This window comes from Petaurus breviceps, unplaced genomic scaffold (genome assembly GCF_028583685.1).
Source record: "Petaurus breviceps papuanus isolate PSGF00001 unplaced genomic scaffold, PetGlider_PUasm1.0 187, whole genome shotgun sequence".
Classification (NCBI taxonomy): Eukaryota; Metazoa; Chordata; class Mammalia; order Diprotodontia; family Petauridae; genus Petaurus; species Petaurus breviceps.
Genome location: NW_027185799.1, coordinates 10,389,632 through 10,405,548, shown reverse-complemented (window position 1 = coordinate 10,405,548; position 15,917 = coordinate 10,389,632). Strand labels below are relative to the sequence as shown.

At 39.0% G+C, this 15,917-nt stretch overlaps 2 protein-coding genes across 3 annotated transcripts in view; one reads left to right on the top strand and one right to left on the bottom strand.

Moving 5' to 3' along the window:
• The window catches only part of PLIN2 (perilipin 2), a 34,038-nt gene extending 30,105 nt beyond the window's left edge, over positions 1-3,933 (bottom strand). The window contains exons 1-2 of one of the 2 annotated variants that reach the window (XM_069090654.1): positions 3,547-3,933; positions 431-482 (exon numbers count right to left, since the gene is read on the bottom strand). In XM_069090654.1, the coding sequence (XP_068946755.1) occupies positions 431-460 (30 nt within the window). In that variant the 5' untranslated portion in view covers positions 461-482; positions 3,547-3,933. The remainder of the gene's footprint in view (positions 1-430; positions 483-3,546) is intronic. The other variant, XM_069090655.1, reaches the window with a different exon arrangement.
• Positions 3,934-6,684: 2,751 nt separating this feature from the next.
• The window catches only part of FSD1L (fibronectin type III and SPRY domain containing 1 like), a 160,055-nt gene continuing 150,822 nt past the window's right edge, over positions 6,685-15,917 (top strand). The window contains exon 1 of the mRNA XM_069090653.1: positions 6,685-6,900. The gene's annotated coding sequence lies outside the window, so the exon portion shown is untranslated. The remainder of the gene's footprint in view (positions 6,901-15,917) is intronic.

Below are 15,917 nucleotides of genomic sequence, written 5' to 3'. Positions count from 1 at the left end.
GTTCTTAATTTGTCACTGAATAAAATGGAGAGCACCTATGCTGGTATTTTGAACCTTGGGAAGTTGCCTTTCCTTGGCATTACATTACAAAACCTTAGTCAAAAACATACCTGTTGTCCAATGTTATAAAGGACAAATAACTCTGAAAGACTTTAGGAACTCTGATCATCACAATGACCAACCACAATTCCAGAAGATTCATGATGAAATAGGCTGTCCACCTCCTCATAAAAAGCTGGTGAACTCAAAGAGTACAGATTGAGAATTTTTTTCTTTTGAGGCATGGCCAATTGGAGAATTTGTTTTGCTCAACTATACATATTTGTAATAAGGGTTTTGTTTTTCTTGCTTTCTCTATTTGGGAGTGGAAGGAAGAGGAGGTGGAAATAGAATGCAAATCTGATAAAAGAATTGAATTTCTTAGAAATACCTCTTGTGGATCAACTGCAACAGAAGCCATTTTAGTGTCTTATCTCCAGAACCTGCAAAAAAGAAGTATTTGTTTTGAAACACCAGGTCTCTGCTCAAGATCAAGCACAGAAGCAACCTTTAATACTTCAACATTTTACCTATATAGTTTGGTTTAACCCAGTTTTCCCAGCAGTTCCAAGTAGAACTGGACTGTTATTGAAAAGTGCAAGGTTGGGAGCAATACTAAAGATGACTGGAAGGGGTCAACATACTTGATCCTAAAAGCGGAGTCATTGAAGTCTGAGTAGGTAAAGTGTCACAGTCAACCCTACACTTTAGGAAAAGCAATTTGGTAGCTATTCGAAGGGTAGATATGAGTGGGGAGAAGATTGAGGCAGAAAATTCTTACCAAAGAGAAGACCACTGAAATAGTCCATGCAAGTAATGTTAAAGGTACAAATTAGAGTAGGGCCTATGTGAGTTGAGACAGGGTGCTGTAGATTTAAAAATCAACAAAATTTGGCGACTGAATATTGGCTAAGAGCAAAGTTTCACCCAACTCTAACAACTACAATAAGGCTCTCCCTCACGCAGAGGAAATTATATGTATATTTTATGTGTGTGTGTGTAAGTATCCTTAAAATTCAAGTTTGCCAGTACAGTGTGCAATACTGGTAGGAAGGGGTGTCAACACAAAAAAAGAGAGGGACTCATTCTCATACGACTAATGACAGATGACATGTATTTCAAATCCTTGGAATATTTTAACAGGTTTAGACATATGTTTCCCCATATTAAGATCAGGTTTGTTAAAAATTGTTTCGTTTGTCAGGATAATTCCAGAGGTCACTGATCTGTTGAAAGCAATGGGGGGAAAAAGCTTAAGTGAGGTGAAGTACACTGGACTGTTACATTCAAAAAGGAAAACAGAAGGCATATATGAAATAAAAATTTTTTTAATGTCCTGAAGTTTTTAAAGAATCTTGATTGTGTTCTCTAGAAGTCTGGACACCACCCTAGCTGTTACTTATTCTTGTTACTTACCAGAAAGTCAAATTAGCTACATCTTAAGAATCCCGTCTTAATCAAGTTGAAACTTTCATAAGACAGCATTTAAACATATGCAATTGAATCCCCAAATAAAGCCACAAAATTAGACTTCTTTTAAAAAACAGTGAACATAGGGGCAGCCAAGTGGCTCAGCAAGTAAGAGCACCGGCTCCAGTGTCAGGATGACCTGGATCAAATCTAGGCTCAGATACTTAGCACCACACCCAGAAATCACTGGCCATGTAACCTTGAGCAAGTTACTTAACCCCGGATTGCTTAAAAAAAAAAAATTGTTCTGTTTCCCCCTACTGAGTTCTTTTTGGGGGTAGACTTAGGTTTTTTGCTTTTTGGAGGGCAATTGGGATTAAGTGACTTGCCCAAGGTCACAAGGCTAGTAAGTATTAAGTGTCTGAGGTCTTATTTGAACTCAGGTCCTCCGGACTCCAGGGCAGGTGCTCTATTCACAGCACCACCTAGCTTCCCCTGTGTTTTTTTTTTTTTTAACACTAGTTGAATTGTAGTCTAAGTTTACTATCCTCAATTTACATTATTTTTCCCATGTTTACTCACATTAGTTAGGAATTGATAATAAAATATTCTGTTCCATTGACCTCCACTTCATCCTGCTCTTCCCCAATAGCTAGGCACATAAGTTATTTATAATATTCAAAAACTTAAAGGATAGATGCCCATAATGGCTTGTTATCTGTCCCAGGTACCTAGAGTACCTCTGCCTCTCTCCCTTAAGTTTAATGAAGGGCTCAATTTGGAGAATACGAGACCCTTGTTAAGATTTAGCTCATCTGACTTTCTAGTAAGAAGTATATGTGTGGGTGTATATGTATGCATATATGACAACTGTATATGTGTTTATATATACACACATTCATATACGTGTATGTATGTATATATTCGTGTATATGTGTGTACATATATGTATATATGACAACCGAGGTGGTATCCAAGTCTTCACCTACCATATACAATTTGAGTTATATCTGTGGGAGAAAAGGTAAAGCTTTAGTTCCAACATTCGCTAAGAAGGTGAAGTCTCTGCAAGGCATGGGAGCTCCCTAACTCTCAGGGAAGAATGAAAACGATAGGTGATGCCTAATTTTACTAAAGCAGTTTGCAAAACCAAAGGCCATAGCACAAAAAAGCAGCCATTCCAGTTGCAAGGACAGCCAAGAGCAAGTTTCCCAACTATGATCACTGAAACTTGTTTGAAGGCAACCTAGAGGAAGAAAAACCAGTTTGTCTCCAGCCATTGCCTTCCCCACCTCACCTCCCCAAATTTGAGACCTCAGACTACCAGGGTGGGGAGTTCCTAAACTTGGCATTTTCTCCTCCATTACAGGAATGTTGGTGCCTTTCCAAACTATCTTGTATCTAACAACTTTGTATTCACCTTTATGACATTGATCCTGTACGTCTGTGTATATTATAATATATACTATACATGTGTATACATGTATACACAGGATCAAAAGAAGGTGTATATAGGAATGTGTATAGGATCATTGATATGTGTACATATATACACATACAGGATCAATGGAGGGTAGCTTTGGTGTGTATCACACACACACACACATACACACATTGTTAATATGTGCCTTTTTCCCCATTAGAATGTAAACCCATAGGGATTGCTTCCTTCTTTATACTGTATTCCCATCACCGACTACAACGCCAGGCACATAGTAGGAGCTGAATACTTGATTAATAGCCACTTAAACCAGATTTGCACAATTGGCATAGCCCATCCAAACAATCACTCCAAGTTCCAACACCACGCAAACTCAGACACGATGCAAGCCCCACCACCACCGAAAGGAGACATACAGCAGCCTTTCCGAAGTGACCAGAACTTAAGCTGCTACGGTTTCCGAGAAATCCTCCCCCTCCGTTCCCCTATCCTTGCTTCCCAATCCGCAGCTGCCGAGATCCGATTCTGGGCAACCCAGCGTGACTCCGAACGCAGCAGGTGGAAACTCCAGCGCCCAAAGGCGCCGAGACGGCCAGGCTAACTGCCCTTGAATCTGACGCTGGCCACCAGATTGGGACGCTCTCCCCAGAACTTACCTACACAGTTAGAAAGAGGAGTCTGGGCGGCTGCACGCGGCAAAGCGAGAGTGACCGGCAGTGGAGTGTCACAGACCACCAGCACGATGACGCGCTACAAAACGTAGAGTAAGTGACCCAGGGCCCCGCTAAATATCTGTACAGAAATCCCACCCACGCAGGCGTCTCCCACGCCCCTCCCCCGCTGCATTCGCGAGACTTCCCGGGGGGGGGGGGGTCACCTCCCCAGCACGTGATGCCCAAGGCTAGACGATTACGTCCATTGGACAAAGTCTCAGACACCCCTCCCCCGTCTTCGTTATTCCTTCCGGTGCCCTAGTTTGAGTCGGTAACTGTAGTCCAGCCGGGGAGGTCCTTGTCTTGTTAGCGCTTTCAGCTATAGCAGCCCTTAATACTAAGGAAGGCAGTGAAAGAAGCGACGTGTGGTGCGTGAGGGGGGCAGTCAATGAATGAAGCATGTGATACACAATCACACCAAACCTCTCCGGGACTCAGTTTTCTCCTCTATAAAATAAGAGGTTGTACTCTTGAAGCTGGAGACCAGTAATCGTATTTAAACCGAAGATTCAAATGATGTGTTGCCGTTATTTTTCAGAAGGCAGATGAGTGTTAGAACAATTATCGTTAGTATGTTGGTAAAAGTAGAGGGAATTTTTAGAAATGCAAACAAAGAACTTCCCTTCTCCTTGTGGACAGAGGGCGGGTTTATTTTTGCAACTCTGAAATTTAAAAGTTTTGAAAGGTTTTGTTGATACAGAATCAATGTCAAGCACGAGAAACCCCAACCACAATATCTATTTTTAAAAATAAAATATATAGATCTGCAAAAGATAAAAAGCCATCTAGCTTATCCCTTTCCTCTGACTGGTAAATGCTTGTTAAATTGAATTAGGCAAGATCTACACCTAAATTATCCCCAGAATGATAGTAATACACTTAATTTAACAAAATTTAACTTTCATCTAAAAAAAAAACAACTTTAAAACTTAGCCCTTCAAGACACTGCAATATGCTTTGGGCATACAAAGATAAAAAATGAAGAAGTTCTTGACGTCAAGAAACTAAATATATGATTAGAGGTAATGTGACTTGCAAAAATAAGTATGAAATAACAATATGATGATAAAGGGGAGAGACTCAAAGTGTCTTGATAAAATCTGATTAGGGAAAATTTACTTTCAGCTGAGGGAAACTGGAAATGGATAAATTTTAAAGGAAGAGGTTGGCACCTAAGCTGTCTGACCCTTGAAAGAAAAGAAGGATTTCAATAGGCAAAGATGAGGTGGAAGTTTGTCCTGAGCGCAGAGGAAGATCTATAAATATAGAGACAGGAGAATTCAAGGTGTAAGAAGAGATCAATTTGACTGGAATACAAAAATGCCTAAATAGAAGTATTGCTTTTAAAAATACAGACTTTTACTTACTTTTGATAATGTTTATCCTCTCAGGAAGCTTGCAATTCTAAGAAACCCAGGTTTTAATGAGCATGAGATGATGAAAAGAGTGTAAGGAATACTATTGGAGATGGAGAATTTTCGTTTGTTTTTGTTTTCAAACAATAAATAGTAGAAGCGACTGTCAGTAGAAGATATAGCTTACTAGGAGTTTGATTTTAGGGAAAGAAACCCAGGGGAAAGGATAGAAGTAGGCTTGAAAATGCTACATAATTAATGATTGTTTATTCACTTCTAACCTCATTCTGAACACTTTTTTTTTTTTGCTTTACAGCAATTAATGCCTGCCCTTTCACCTACAAAGTACTTATGTCTTTTCATTTCAAAATCTTTGAGTCATTTCCCCTCTCTGTATGATTCAAGTTTTCTAAAAGCAGTATACAACACACTGAAAAATATGACTTATAGTTGCTAGACTTTAGGATGAAACCCCCTTAATTCATTTCATTATTTGCATAATCTATTATATATCATAGATACTATGTCTAATTATCTAGTCCTTTATAAGTATAAGTAACTCAAGGTCTCTATTTGCTATGAGTTGCTGTACCCTTCCCCCCCCCCCAAAAAAAAAAAAAGGCATTGGTGACCAACCTTCTGGAGTTGCACTTCTCTTCTACATGAAGCTAGACTAGTCCTTGGACCACAGGTCTATCATCTGTTGTGGACTAGGAAGGTGTCCTAGAGTTTGTGTTCTGATGACATGGCTCTCAAGAACTTAAGAGTTTTTTTCATTTCACCATGAGATTTCAAAGGGGGTCTTAAAAGGTAGTCCTTAATAACATAATGTTTAAATATACAACTCTCCTTCCTTTTTATGTGGTTTTAATGAGAAAGCTGACCTCAGTTTGGAAGAATAAACCATAAGCTTACTAATAGGATATATCTGGATACTTTATAAGAGCATTTAAATTTTCCAGAGAACCCATGATAGAGAAATACTATAACCTTAACCTGAAGCTTAGAGGTAGAAGAGACATTAGAGTTCATCTAATACAGTTGTACTAGATCTGTACGGTACATTTAATATATGAGGAAATAGAAGCACAGAGAAGGGAAATCAATGTCCTCAATCACATAAAAAGCGGAGCGAGAATATAAACCTAGATCCTTTCATGCTCTGTGTGTGTTTCCATGTTCATATTAGTGACCTCTGAGGTTCCTTTCTATTCTAACAGATCTAGATCTATGAACCCCTACTATATGGAATGCATTGGATTGAATGCAGTAAATACAAAGTCTCTGCCATCAGTTTACAGTCAAGTTAGGGAAACAAAGCCATCTAAACCCTTCATAATGTTGCTCTAACCTAGATTTACAGCCTTTTCTCACTCTATTCCATTTTATAAATTCTCATTGCCAGTCAAACTGTATTACTTAAACTTGTCTTTTACTTTTCCACCTCTGTGGAATGTTAAGGCTTTCCCCTATGACTAGAACATACTCCTTCCTCTTCTCCATCTATTGAAATCCTTTTCTTTCTTCAAGACTCAATCCAGGCACAGCCTCCTCCACGAAGACTTCCCTTATCTCTACTCTCCTTCTCAAGTGAAAGTACTCTCTCTTTCTAGAAGACTTTGTCTGGATCTCTCTTTTGCTTCTATTTTATTTTGTAACATAAATATTTGTGTACTTTTAAGAGTAAGCTATTGAAGGCCAGAACTATACTGTTTTTTGATCTCCATATCCTTCTGCTTGCAGATAATTGTGCACTCAACACAGCTTCTGGAACTGACATGCAACAAAGTATGGATTAATTCTCTGTTGCTTGTGATAATTTTGACCTAACAATTAATACCAAGAAAACACAAGTGCTCCATCAGCCACCATCCATACACGGAGCCATCAGTTACAGCAAATGGAGAAGTTTTGAATGCTATGGACAAGTTCACTTACCTTGGTAATGTACTTTCCAGGCATGTGCACAATGATAATGAGGTTTATGCATGCATTGCCAGAGCTAACTCAGTGTCTGAGAGATTCCAAAGGAAAGTTTGGGAGAGAAGAGGTATTAAACTGATTACCAAGCTGAAGGTCTACAGAGCCACTGTGCTGAACTGATTGTTGTATGCCTGTGAAACCTGGACAGTATACCAGAGTCATGCCAGGAAACTGATTCACTTCCATTTGAATTATCTCAGGTAGATTCTGAAGATCACCTGGTGGGATAAGGTACCAGACACTGAGGTCCTTTCTTGAACTAAAATGCCAACCATTCAAACTCTGCTTCAGAGTGCACAACTCTGATGGACTGGCTACATTGTCTGAATGTAAAACATATGCTTGCCCAAAGACTGTTTTATAGAGAACTCACACAGGGCAAGTGTTCACGTGTTTACTCTATGAGCAAAGCAGAATTTCAATAGCTCAAAAGAAATGCAAGATGCACAAATTTAGAGAATCACATGAACAATTTGTGCCCGAACTGTGGTACAGCATTCCAAGTTTGTGGTCTGATCAGCCACAGTCCAACACAATGAAATGGGACTATAGCATAGTGATATCATTGTGGTCCTCTGAGAATGAAGGACAACAACCAAGCACCAAGGTTTACCCAAAGATATTCACTTAATAAACTTTTGTTTAGTTTAATCTGACATTGGTGGTGGTGGTTTGGAGGCAATTGACAGAAGAAAAGTTTATCTGCTCCCACACTCTTGGCCCCTCCTAGTCGTGGGCAGAGCCACTCTTTTGAAATACTTCCCTTTAGGCATCCCACTTGGCAGAACTTTCCCTTAATCAGGGACATGAAGGCTATAGGCCTTTAGGGGATGGGACTCTTTCCTGGAATTGTCCAGGAAAGAACAATGAGAAGAGTTGCCCCAGGTCACTTTCTACTTTCCAAGCCCCACCAGAACACAGCTGACTTTGGTTGTGTCAAGGTTTTCTATTTGGTCTGAATTCATTTAATCTTTCTTCTTCTTTGAGGGACTATAATAATATGTATCAATAAAAATCTCTTTGGTTCATGTAGAGCCCCCAACTGGTGAGAAATCCCAAGGACTAGAAAGAGAATCTCCCTCCTCTCTGTCCCAGGGTGACTGAAGCCTCCTACTCTGATGCTTTTTTTAATTCTCCCAAGGACACACATAAAAAGTGGTTTCTGAGAACACATGACCAATACAGAAGGCAAACAAGCTTAAAAAAAAAGGAATGAAATGTAGGAGTTTTCATCATTGTCATTTTTAGCAAACAGGGACTGCTTTCTACATTGACTCTGGGTGGTCCTATGTTGTTTAGCTATAATCTTTTCCCTTTTTATCTAACCATTCTCTCCTCTCCAAGTTCACAGTCATGGCAGCAGCTTCATAGCAGAGGTAGCCATTCTATTCTCCTCTCCTCCTCTCTTGTTTGTGCCCCAGACAGCATCTTTCCTGTTTCAGATTGCCTCCCTCAAATCCCTTTACTCCCCACTCCTGTTGAGGCAGCTTGGGTGCAAAGGAGGCAGGCAGTAGAGACAGGAAACAGGCCTCCTTGCTTCTAATACCATTTTGGTTGTGATCTCTCTTATTGTTTGCAGAAGCATGCTCACCAGACCTTTGATAAACTCTTAGTGGTTTGTTCACTTCTTACCTTTCAAGAGACATCAGCTTCCCCTCATTGTGTCAGAACACAGGAGGATTTCTGTCTCAAACAGCAAGCATTCATCCCAGTCCCATTCTATTTTCTTAGGTAAGAGGGTACTATCCTTATAAAAAGGTAGTTGACAATGTAAGGCAGTATTTAATTGAATACCAAATGAGTAGTGTAAATAATCAATGAATAAGCATTAATTAAGTTCCTACAATGTGCCAGGCACTATGCAGGTGCTGGGGAATAAGTGCAAAAAATGAAACAATCCATATTTTCAAGAAACTTATATTATTTGAGAAGAAACAATATGCTGTTCAGTCATTTTTCAGTTATGTTTGACCATGACTCCATTTAGGGTTTTCTTGGCAAAGATACTGGAGTGGTTTGCCATTTCCTTCTCCAGCTCATTTTACAGATAAGGAAACTAAGGAAAACAAGGTTAAGTGACTTGCCCAGGGTCACGAAGCTAGGGTCTGAGGCCATATTTGAACTCAGGAAGATGGGTCTTCCTAATTCCAGGCCTAGGCACTCTCCTGTATCATCCAGTTGTCCCTAATAAATATAGATTAAGAATAATTTTCAATTGAATAAACATTTATTAAGCACCTACCATGTGCCAGGCACTGGCTGGAGATACCAAAAAAAAAAAAAAAAGAAAAAGAAAAAAAGGCAAAAGTCCCTGCAATGGGGGAGTCAACTTACAAACAAATATATGCAAAGCAAGCTATATAAAGGATAAATAGAAAATAAATAATTAAAAGAAACAAAGCACAAAACAAGAGAGATTAGGGAAGTTGGATTTTAGTTAAGACTTAAAGAAAGCAGGAATAGCAAGGTGGCACAGTGGTTAGAGCTCCTGTAGTCAGGAGAACCTGAGCTCAAATCTAACCTCAAAAATTTACTAGCTGTGTGAGCCTGGGGAAGTCAACCCCAATTGCTTAAAAAAAAACAAACAATTAAAGGAAGCCAGGGAGGTCAATAGTTTGAGAGGAAGAGAGAGAACATTCAGAAAGGGGAGGTATTAGCAACTGAGGGGAATCGGGAAAATTCCTATAGAGGGTAGATCTTGAACTTTACCTTGATAGAAGTGAGGGATTCTATGCTGTGGAGAGAAGGAGGATGTGAATTCCAGTCATGGGGGACTGCAAGTAAAAAAAATATGGAGAATGGAGATGTGGTGTCGTGTGCGTGACACAGAAGGCCAGTCTAGTGGGACCATACAGTGCAGAAATGGGAGTAATGTACAGTGAGGCTGGAAAGTAAGAAGGGGTCAGGTTGAGAAGGTCTTTAAGATTCAAAAAAAGAGGAATTTATATTTAATCTCAGAGGCAGTAGGGAACCAGTAGAGTTCATTAAGTAGGGAAGTGACATGGTCAGATATTTAATGGGCTAAAAGTTCAAGAGAGCTAGGAATGGCAAGATTTGGCGATTAAGTTAGTGTGAGAGAGAACAGGGTCCAAGTTAATGTTGAGGTTGTGGATTTGTAGAGACTGGAAGAATGGTGGCACTTTCAACAGAAATAGGGAAATTTGGTAGAGGAGGGAGTTTGAAGTGGGGGTGGGGAAGATAATCAGTTCTCTTTTAGACTTTTTTTTGAGTTTAAGATTTCTCTAGGACATCCATTTTAAAGTGTTAAATAGGCAGTGGTTATACAGAACTGAAACAGGTGAGAAACTGAGATTAGATATAAAAATCTCTGAGTTATCAAATAAAGATTATAATTAAACATATGGGAGCTGATAAGGTTATCAAGAGAAAAAAATGTAATGAGAGAAGAGGTCCCAAGACTATATATATATACATTAGTGAGTTTCATATCTGTCACTTGAATGATCCAAGTAGGTCACAATTACCTTCTGACCATCTGCTTCTACTAAGAAGGTAGAATTTATGAAAACCTAGGGTGAAGTAAGTTTATTCTTATTTGAGCACTTTTGGGCTCTGAGTCTAAGGATTTTGTGGGAGTTTTCAATATACTCTGAACATCTGGGGAATATCCACAATTTGGTGATATTATGTGAATGATGAGTCAACAAAGGAAAATAAGAGGGAGACCTTAGGTGGTAGGAGAATCAGGAGAGAATATCATGAAGTCCCAGGTAAGACACCAGAGGAGGGTATGCTCAGCAGTGTCAAATGTAGCAAAGAGATCAAGAAGCATGAGGACTGGAAAAAAAAAAAGACGATGAGATTTGTCAACTGAGATCAATGATACTTTCAAAGAGATAATAGTTCCATTTGAGTGATGAGGTAAAAAACCAGCTTGCAAAGGGTGAGTGAGAGGAGAGGCAATAAAGGCACCGAGGGTAAACTGTGGTTTTAAATTAATTTAAAATTTTGGTTAGAAGGATGACAGGAGCCAATAAACTGGATAAAATAGGAAGGGGTGTGATCAAGGACACATGTAGAAGGATTAGCTTTGACAGGGAGAAAGACCATATTGTCAGAATCTGGGAGAAAGGAGAAGAGTGGAGAATGATATCATAGAAGGTTATCATCAGGTGGAGAATTTTTCACTAAGCAAGCAGAATACTTGGGGTTAAGAATAATAAGATCCAGGATTTTAACATCTCTGTGGATGACTGCTGTATAGTAGAAGAGTAGGTCATGGGAATTAAGGAAATTGAGGGACTTGGAGGTTTAAGGGAGAATTAACATAAATGTTGAACGGCCCTATATAATGGCAGAAATTGGGGAGGAGAGGAAACAGTAAAACAATATGGATTCTTTCATTCAACAAAAAACTTTAGAAGAACTTACAGTATACAGAGCTATTCTAGAATCTAGCAGAGATTCAATGAGTTAAAACAAGGTCACTGCCCCCATGGTGCTTACAATCTAGCAGTGAACTTTAAACTATTCAAACTCTTAGAACAAGATGGAATGGTCTACCCATTTTCACCCTCTACTTCTATTACCCTAGAAAGGCACGTCTTAAACTTGGCCTTGAAGGAAGTATAGGAATTAGATAAGCCTAGAGAGAGAAGGAAGAAGAGACTATGATCTGGGAGAAGGAACCAGTGTGCACTCTGGCATTTTAGTTTAACCTCTCTCCTAGTGAAGCTATATCCCCACCCAGGATTTCACTGCACCTCATTGCAAGTCACTCTAGAGTGTGATTCAAACAAAGTTCAACAGAGAAAAACTACAAAGCTGTCCTAATGGTCTAACCTAGTTGTAGACTCTGGGCAAGTCACTTAATTGCTCAGTTTCCTCATCTATAAAGTGACTGGGTTGTTTCACCTGATCTTTGAGTTCTTTTCCAGATCTAACAATCTATGGTTTTATGATTAGAAATCCAGCTAGTATATATTATTATTCTTTGTTGAAAGCAGTGCCTGGCCCATAATAGGCCCTCAATAAAGGCTTGTTAACTTGAAAAGATGCAAAGCAACTTTTAGTTCTACAATTGTAATTCTATGATCTTATGAATTTCATTCATTCATAGAGATAATTCATTTTTTCATGTTTAGTCAAGAGTTGAAATTTGAGAGATAGATTATTTACTTCTTTGGAACTACTAGTCCCAAGATGATCCATATCACTAGTTATGAGTCAGGAGACCAGGTGATTCGTCTCTACCAGTTCTCAGAATATATATGTACATGAGTGAGTTTCATATCTGTCACCTGAATGATCCAAGTAGGTCACAATTACCTCCTAACCATCTGCTTCTACTCAGAAGGGAGAACTTTATGAAAACCTAGGGTGAAGTAAGTTTATTCTTATTTGAGCATTTCTGGGCACTGGGTCTAAGGATTTAGTTTTCAACATACTCTGAAAATATTTTAATATAGAGTATTAAAGCTTTGCTTGGGGTCAATTATAGCAGTTTAAGAAACATAATTACTCAAAATATAAAGACTGAAAATCATGGTGGTCACTTAAATTTCTTTCTGTATTTAGTTTTTAAAATGGGTTAACTGAACTATCCTCCCCAAATAGTTAAACAAAGTGATTCTCACTTCAAATGGCCTAGAAAAATCTCTTTAAACCAATGACAATATTTGCTTCCTTGGGTCAGTTAGTCAGTCAAAAAAAATGTATAAGTGTCTACTATGTGCCAGGAACTGTGCTAAGCACTGGGTATATAAAGAAAGGCAAAAGACAATCTTTGTTCCTAAGAAGCTCACAATCTAACAGGGAAGACAACATGTAAAAAACAATGTACGAGCAAGTTATATACAGGATAAATAGAAAATAATCAGCAGAGGGAAGGCACTAGAATTAAGGAGGATTGGGAACAGCCTCCTAATAGAAGATCAGATTTTAGCTAGGACTTGAAAGAAGCTAGGGAAGTCAGGAGGTGGAGATGAGGAGAGAGAGCATTCTAAGCATGGGGAATAGCCAGAGAAAATGCTTGGAATCAGGAGATGACATGTCTTGTTCTTGGAATAGCAAGGAGGCCCATGTCATTGACCTTAATGTGGTAGAACTCAATCACCCAGAGACAAGGCAGGACATTAGTGGTCACCATAAGGCTAACATGATAAAGGAGGTGACTCCCGAGCAAAGAATCTTGAAGGTAATGACGGATATAAAGGAATGAAGAGTTGAGGGTAGGATAGTCTAGAAAGGGGAAATAAGCATAAACGAGGAATGATCAAGACTAAACTAGGATAATTAGGATCATAGATATATAACTGGAGGGCCCCTCTGAGGCTATCTAGGCGAACCTCCTCGTCTTATAGATGAGGAAAGTGAGGCCCAGAAACATGAGGAAACTTGCCTGGGGTTCTATAGGTAATAAGTAAAAGAGCCAGGATTTCAATCCAGGTTCTCTATCTCCAAATCCAGTGGGGGGTTTTCTCTACTGTACCACTGGTAAATCAGAGACATAATTAACATGGGACAAATAAGCCTTTGCTCCATGGTACAGACATGGGGTGGTTCACTTCCTTCTTCCTTCTCTTAGGCCCTCCTTTCCTCAGACTTAATTTCTGGGGCAAGCTGCTTCTTTCTGGCAAAGCTACAAACACCTACACTTCCCCTAAACCTTCTATGACTCTCCTCAACCATGCTGTATTCAATGCCCAAACTGAGTTTATCCCAGTAACAATTTACAAACAACCAACACACACATACACACACACACATATTGCATAATTTTGTTTAATGTTCCCAATTCTTGTTCCAAAAGGGACTATGGGAAGGTTACTGTGTTAGTAAAGATGAACAAATATCATGTAAAAATTGGAAACTTTTGTATAGAAGTACAGTTGTAGTAACTCATGAATTAAAGAGAGCTCATTTACATTTACTCCATTCTCTTGAAGGAATCATCAATTGAAGTTTAGTGTATTATGTATATAAATAGTAGAAGCATAGAATGCCAGAGGTAGAATATCATTCTAGCCTAACTCTAATCCTTTTATAAATGGGTAGGAATACTAAAGCTGTGTGAAAGAACTCACCCACTTTAACAAAGAATGAGTGTCATAGTCAAGGATCTCTGCTTTGAATCTAAGACTCTTGTCACACTGTATTCTGAGAGTGTGAGTATGAAAAATAACCCAACAACTGGTTTATGTAGTTGATTCCCATGAATTTTTTTTAAATAAAATTTTCATATTATCTTGATATGGGCAAATAAGCCTGGTTTCAGTTAGTTTAAACTAACTAAATTTTGAACTCAACATTGATGCATCATTTTATTTATTTCTTTTTTCATTCCTAATACTCTCCCTCCCTCTGGCCCCTCCTCCACCCACTGAGAAGGCAAGCAATAAGATACCCATTATACAAGTACAGTCATGTAAAATATTTTAATAGTTGTGGTTGAAACATCATTAAGATTGATTACTGACAGGGTCCGAAGTCTGAAAAAGGACCCACTGCAAAGATTATAGGTCAAAGGGCAGCCAGTTTGACTAGTAGGAGTAGATAGATCTTAGATTGCTAGACTCTTTATGAAAGAGCTTTTTCATAATGGCCTTTGTACTGGGTGATCTGGGCCTCTCTCTGCCTAGTAGGCCATAGGTCATACTTGTCTGTCCTGGATAAATCCATGAGGTAAGTAAAGCTAAACCACCAAATCAAGATCAAGTACACAGGACACAGTGAATAATAGGTCACTGGATTTGAGACTTGGAGGTCCTGGATTTGAACCACAGTTTGGCCACTTGCTTGAGTAAGACTTTGAACATCTCTGGGTGGGTCTCAGCTTCCTCATCTTTGAAATGAGTGGGTTGGATTAGGATCATAGATTTAGCTAGAAGAAACTTCCAGTTTTAAGTCTTATAATTCTATAAATTCAGTTCAGTTCAACAAATATTAGTTAAGTACTTAATTCCATATATAGAGCAGAGGTGATGAAAGGAAGCCCTAATTTGCTGGACTGGGGCACCTCATATGAAGCTGGACATATACCCTGGCCCTTTGTTGACAGGCATATACCTTTATTGGTTCCCAATGACTGAGAAATGACATAAAACATAATTATAGATTATCTACAATGAGGTGGGGAATGAAGACACACTAGTTTTGCTTTTCTTAGCAAAGCCTTTATAGTCAACAAGAGCTGTAGAAATGACGTCTTTTTGCTATCCTCTCCCTTTGGCAGTGCTTTCCTGTTCTGGAACTTCCAGAGAGGATTTCGCTCCCCTCTCCCCACACCCCCAAAATAACACATTTGCTGCTCTTAAGAAAACTGCAATCTGGTGGAGATTGGGGAATGAAACATTCACAAATAACTTTGATACAAGTTAGAAAACAATGAATTCCATAGAAGAGGTCAAATGAAATTCTCCTGAGAAATTAGAGAAGAGAGGGATCACTTGTGCTGGGAAGATCAACGAAGGTATCATGGAGGAAATGGCACCTAAGCTGGACCTTGAAATAGGGGGAAGATTTCAATAGGGAAGGATAGGGGACTTAGAGGAATAGTTTATTCCAGGCACAGTAAAATTCATGTACAAAGACGCAGAGGTGGGAGTGATCAGGTTAACAGGAGGGCACAGTGAGTAATCCAATTTAGCTAGAGTATAGAAAATGCCAAAGTCCAGTCTATGGGAAAGTAGTTTAGAAAGTTATTGATTGGTTTTATATAACTAAATCATTTGTTACCATGGAAAGTTTCTATGGTTGCATTGGTGAGTGCAATGTTAATGGATAGAAGATCTTCCCCACCCATTAATAGACCTCATGGAGGGCTTGCTTAGGGGAGGTTTGCTTGTAGAAAGGCTTTCACACCTTTTGCTAATTTCTAATTAGGCACGGAATCATGACAGTTGTGAGGCCTTCTGGCTCTGAGAAGTGTGTATATACTCTGGGTTGGTATTCACTTTGAGTGCTTGCTTATAAAAAGGATCTTATGATTCCTGGTCAAGATTCTGAGTGGCTGTA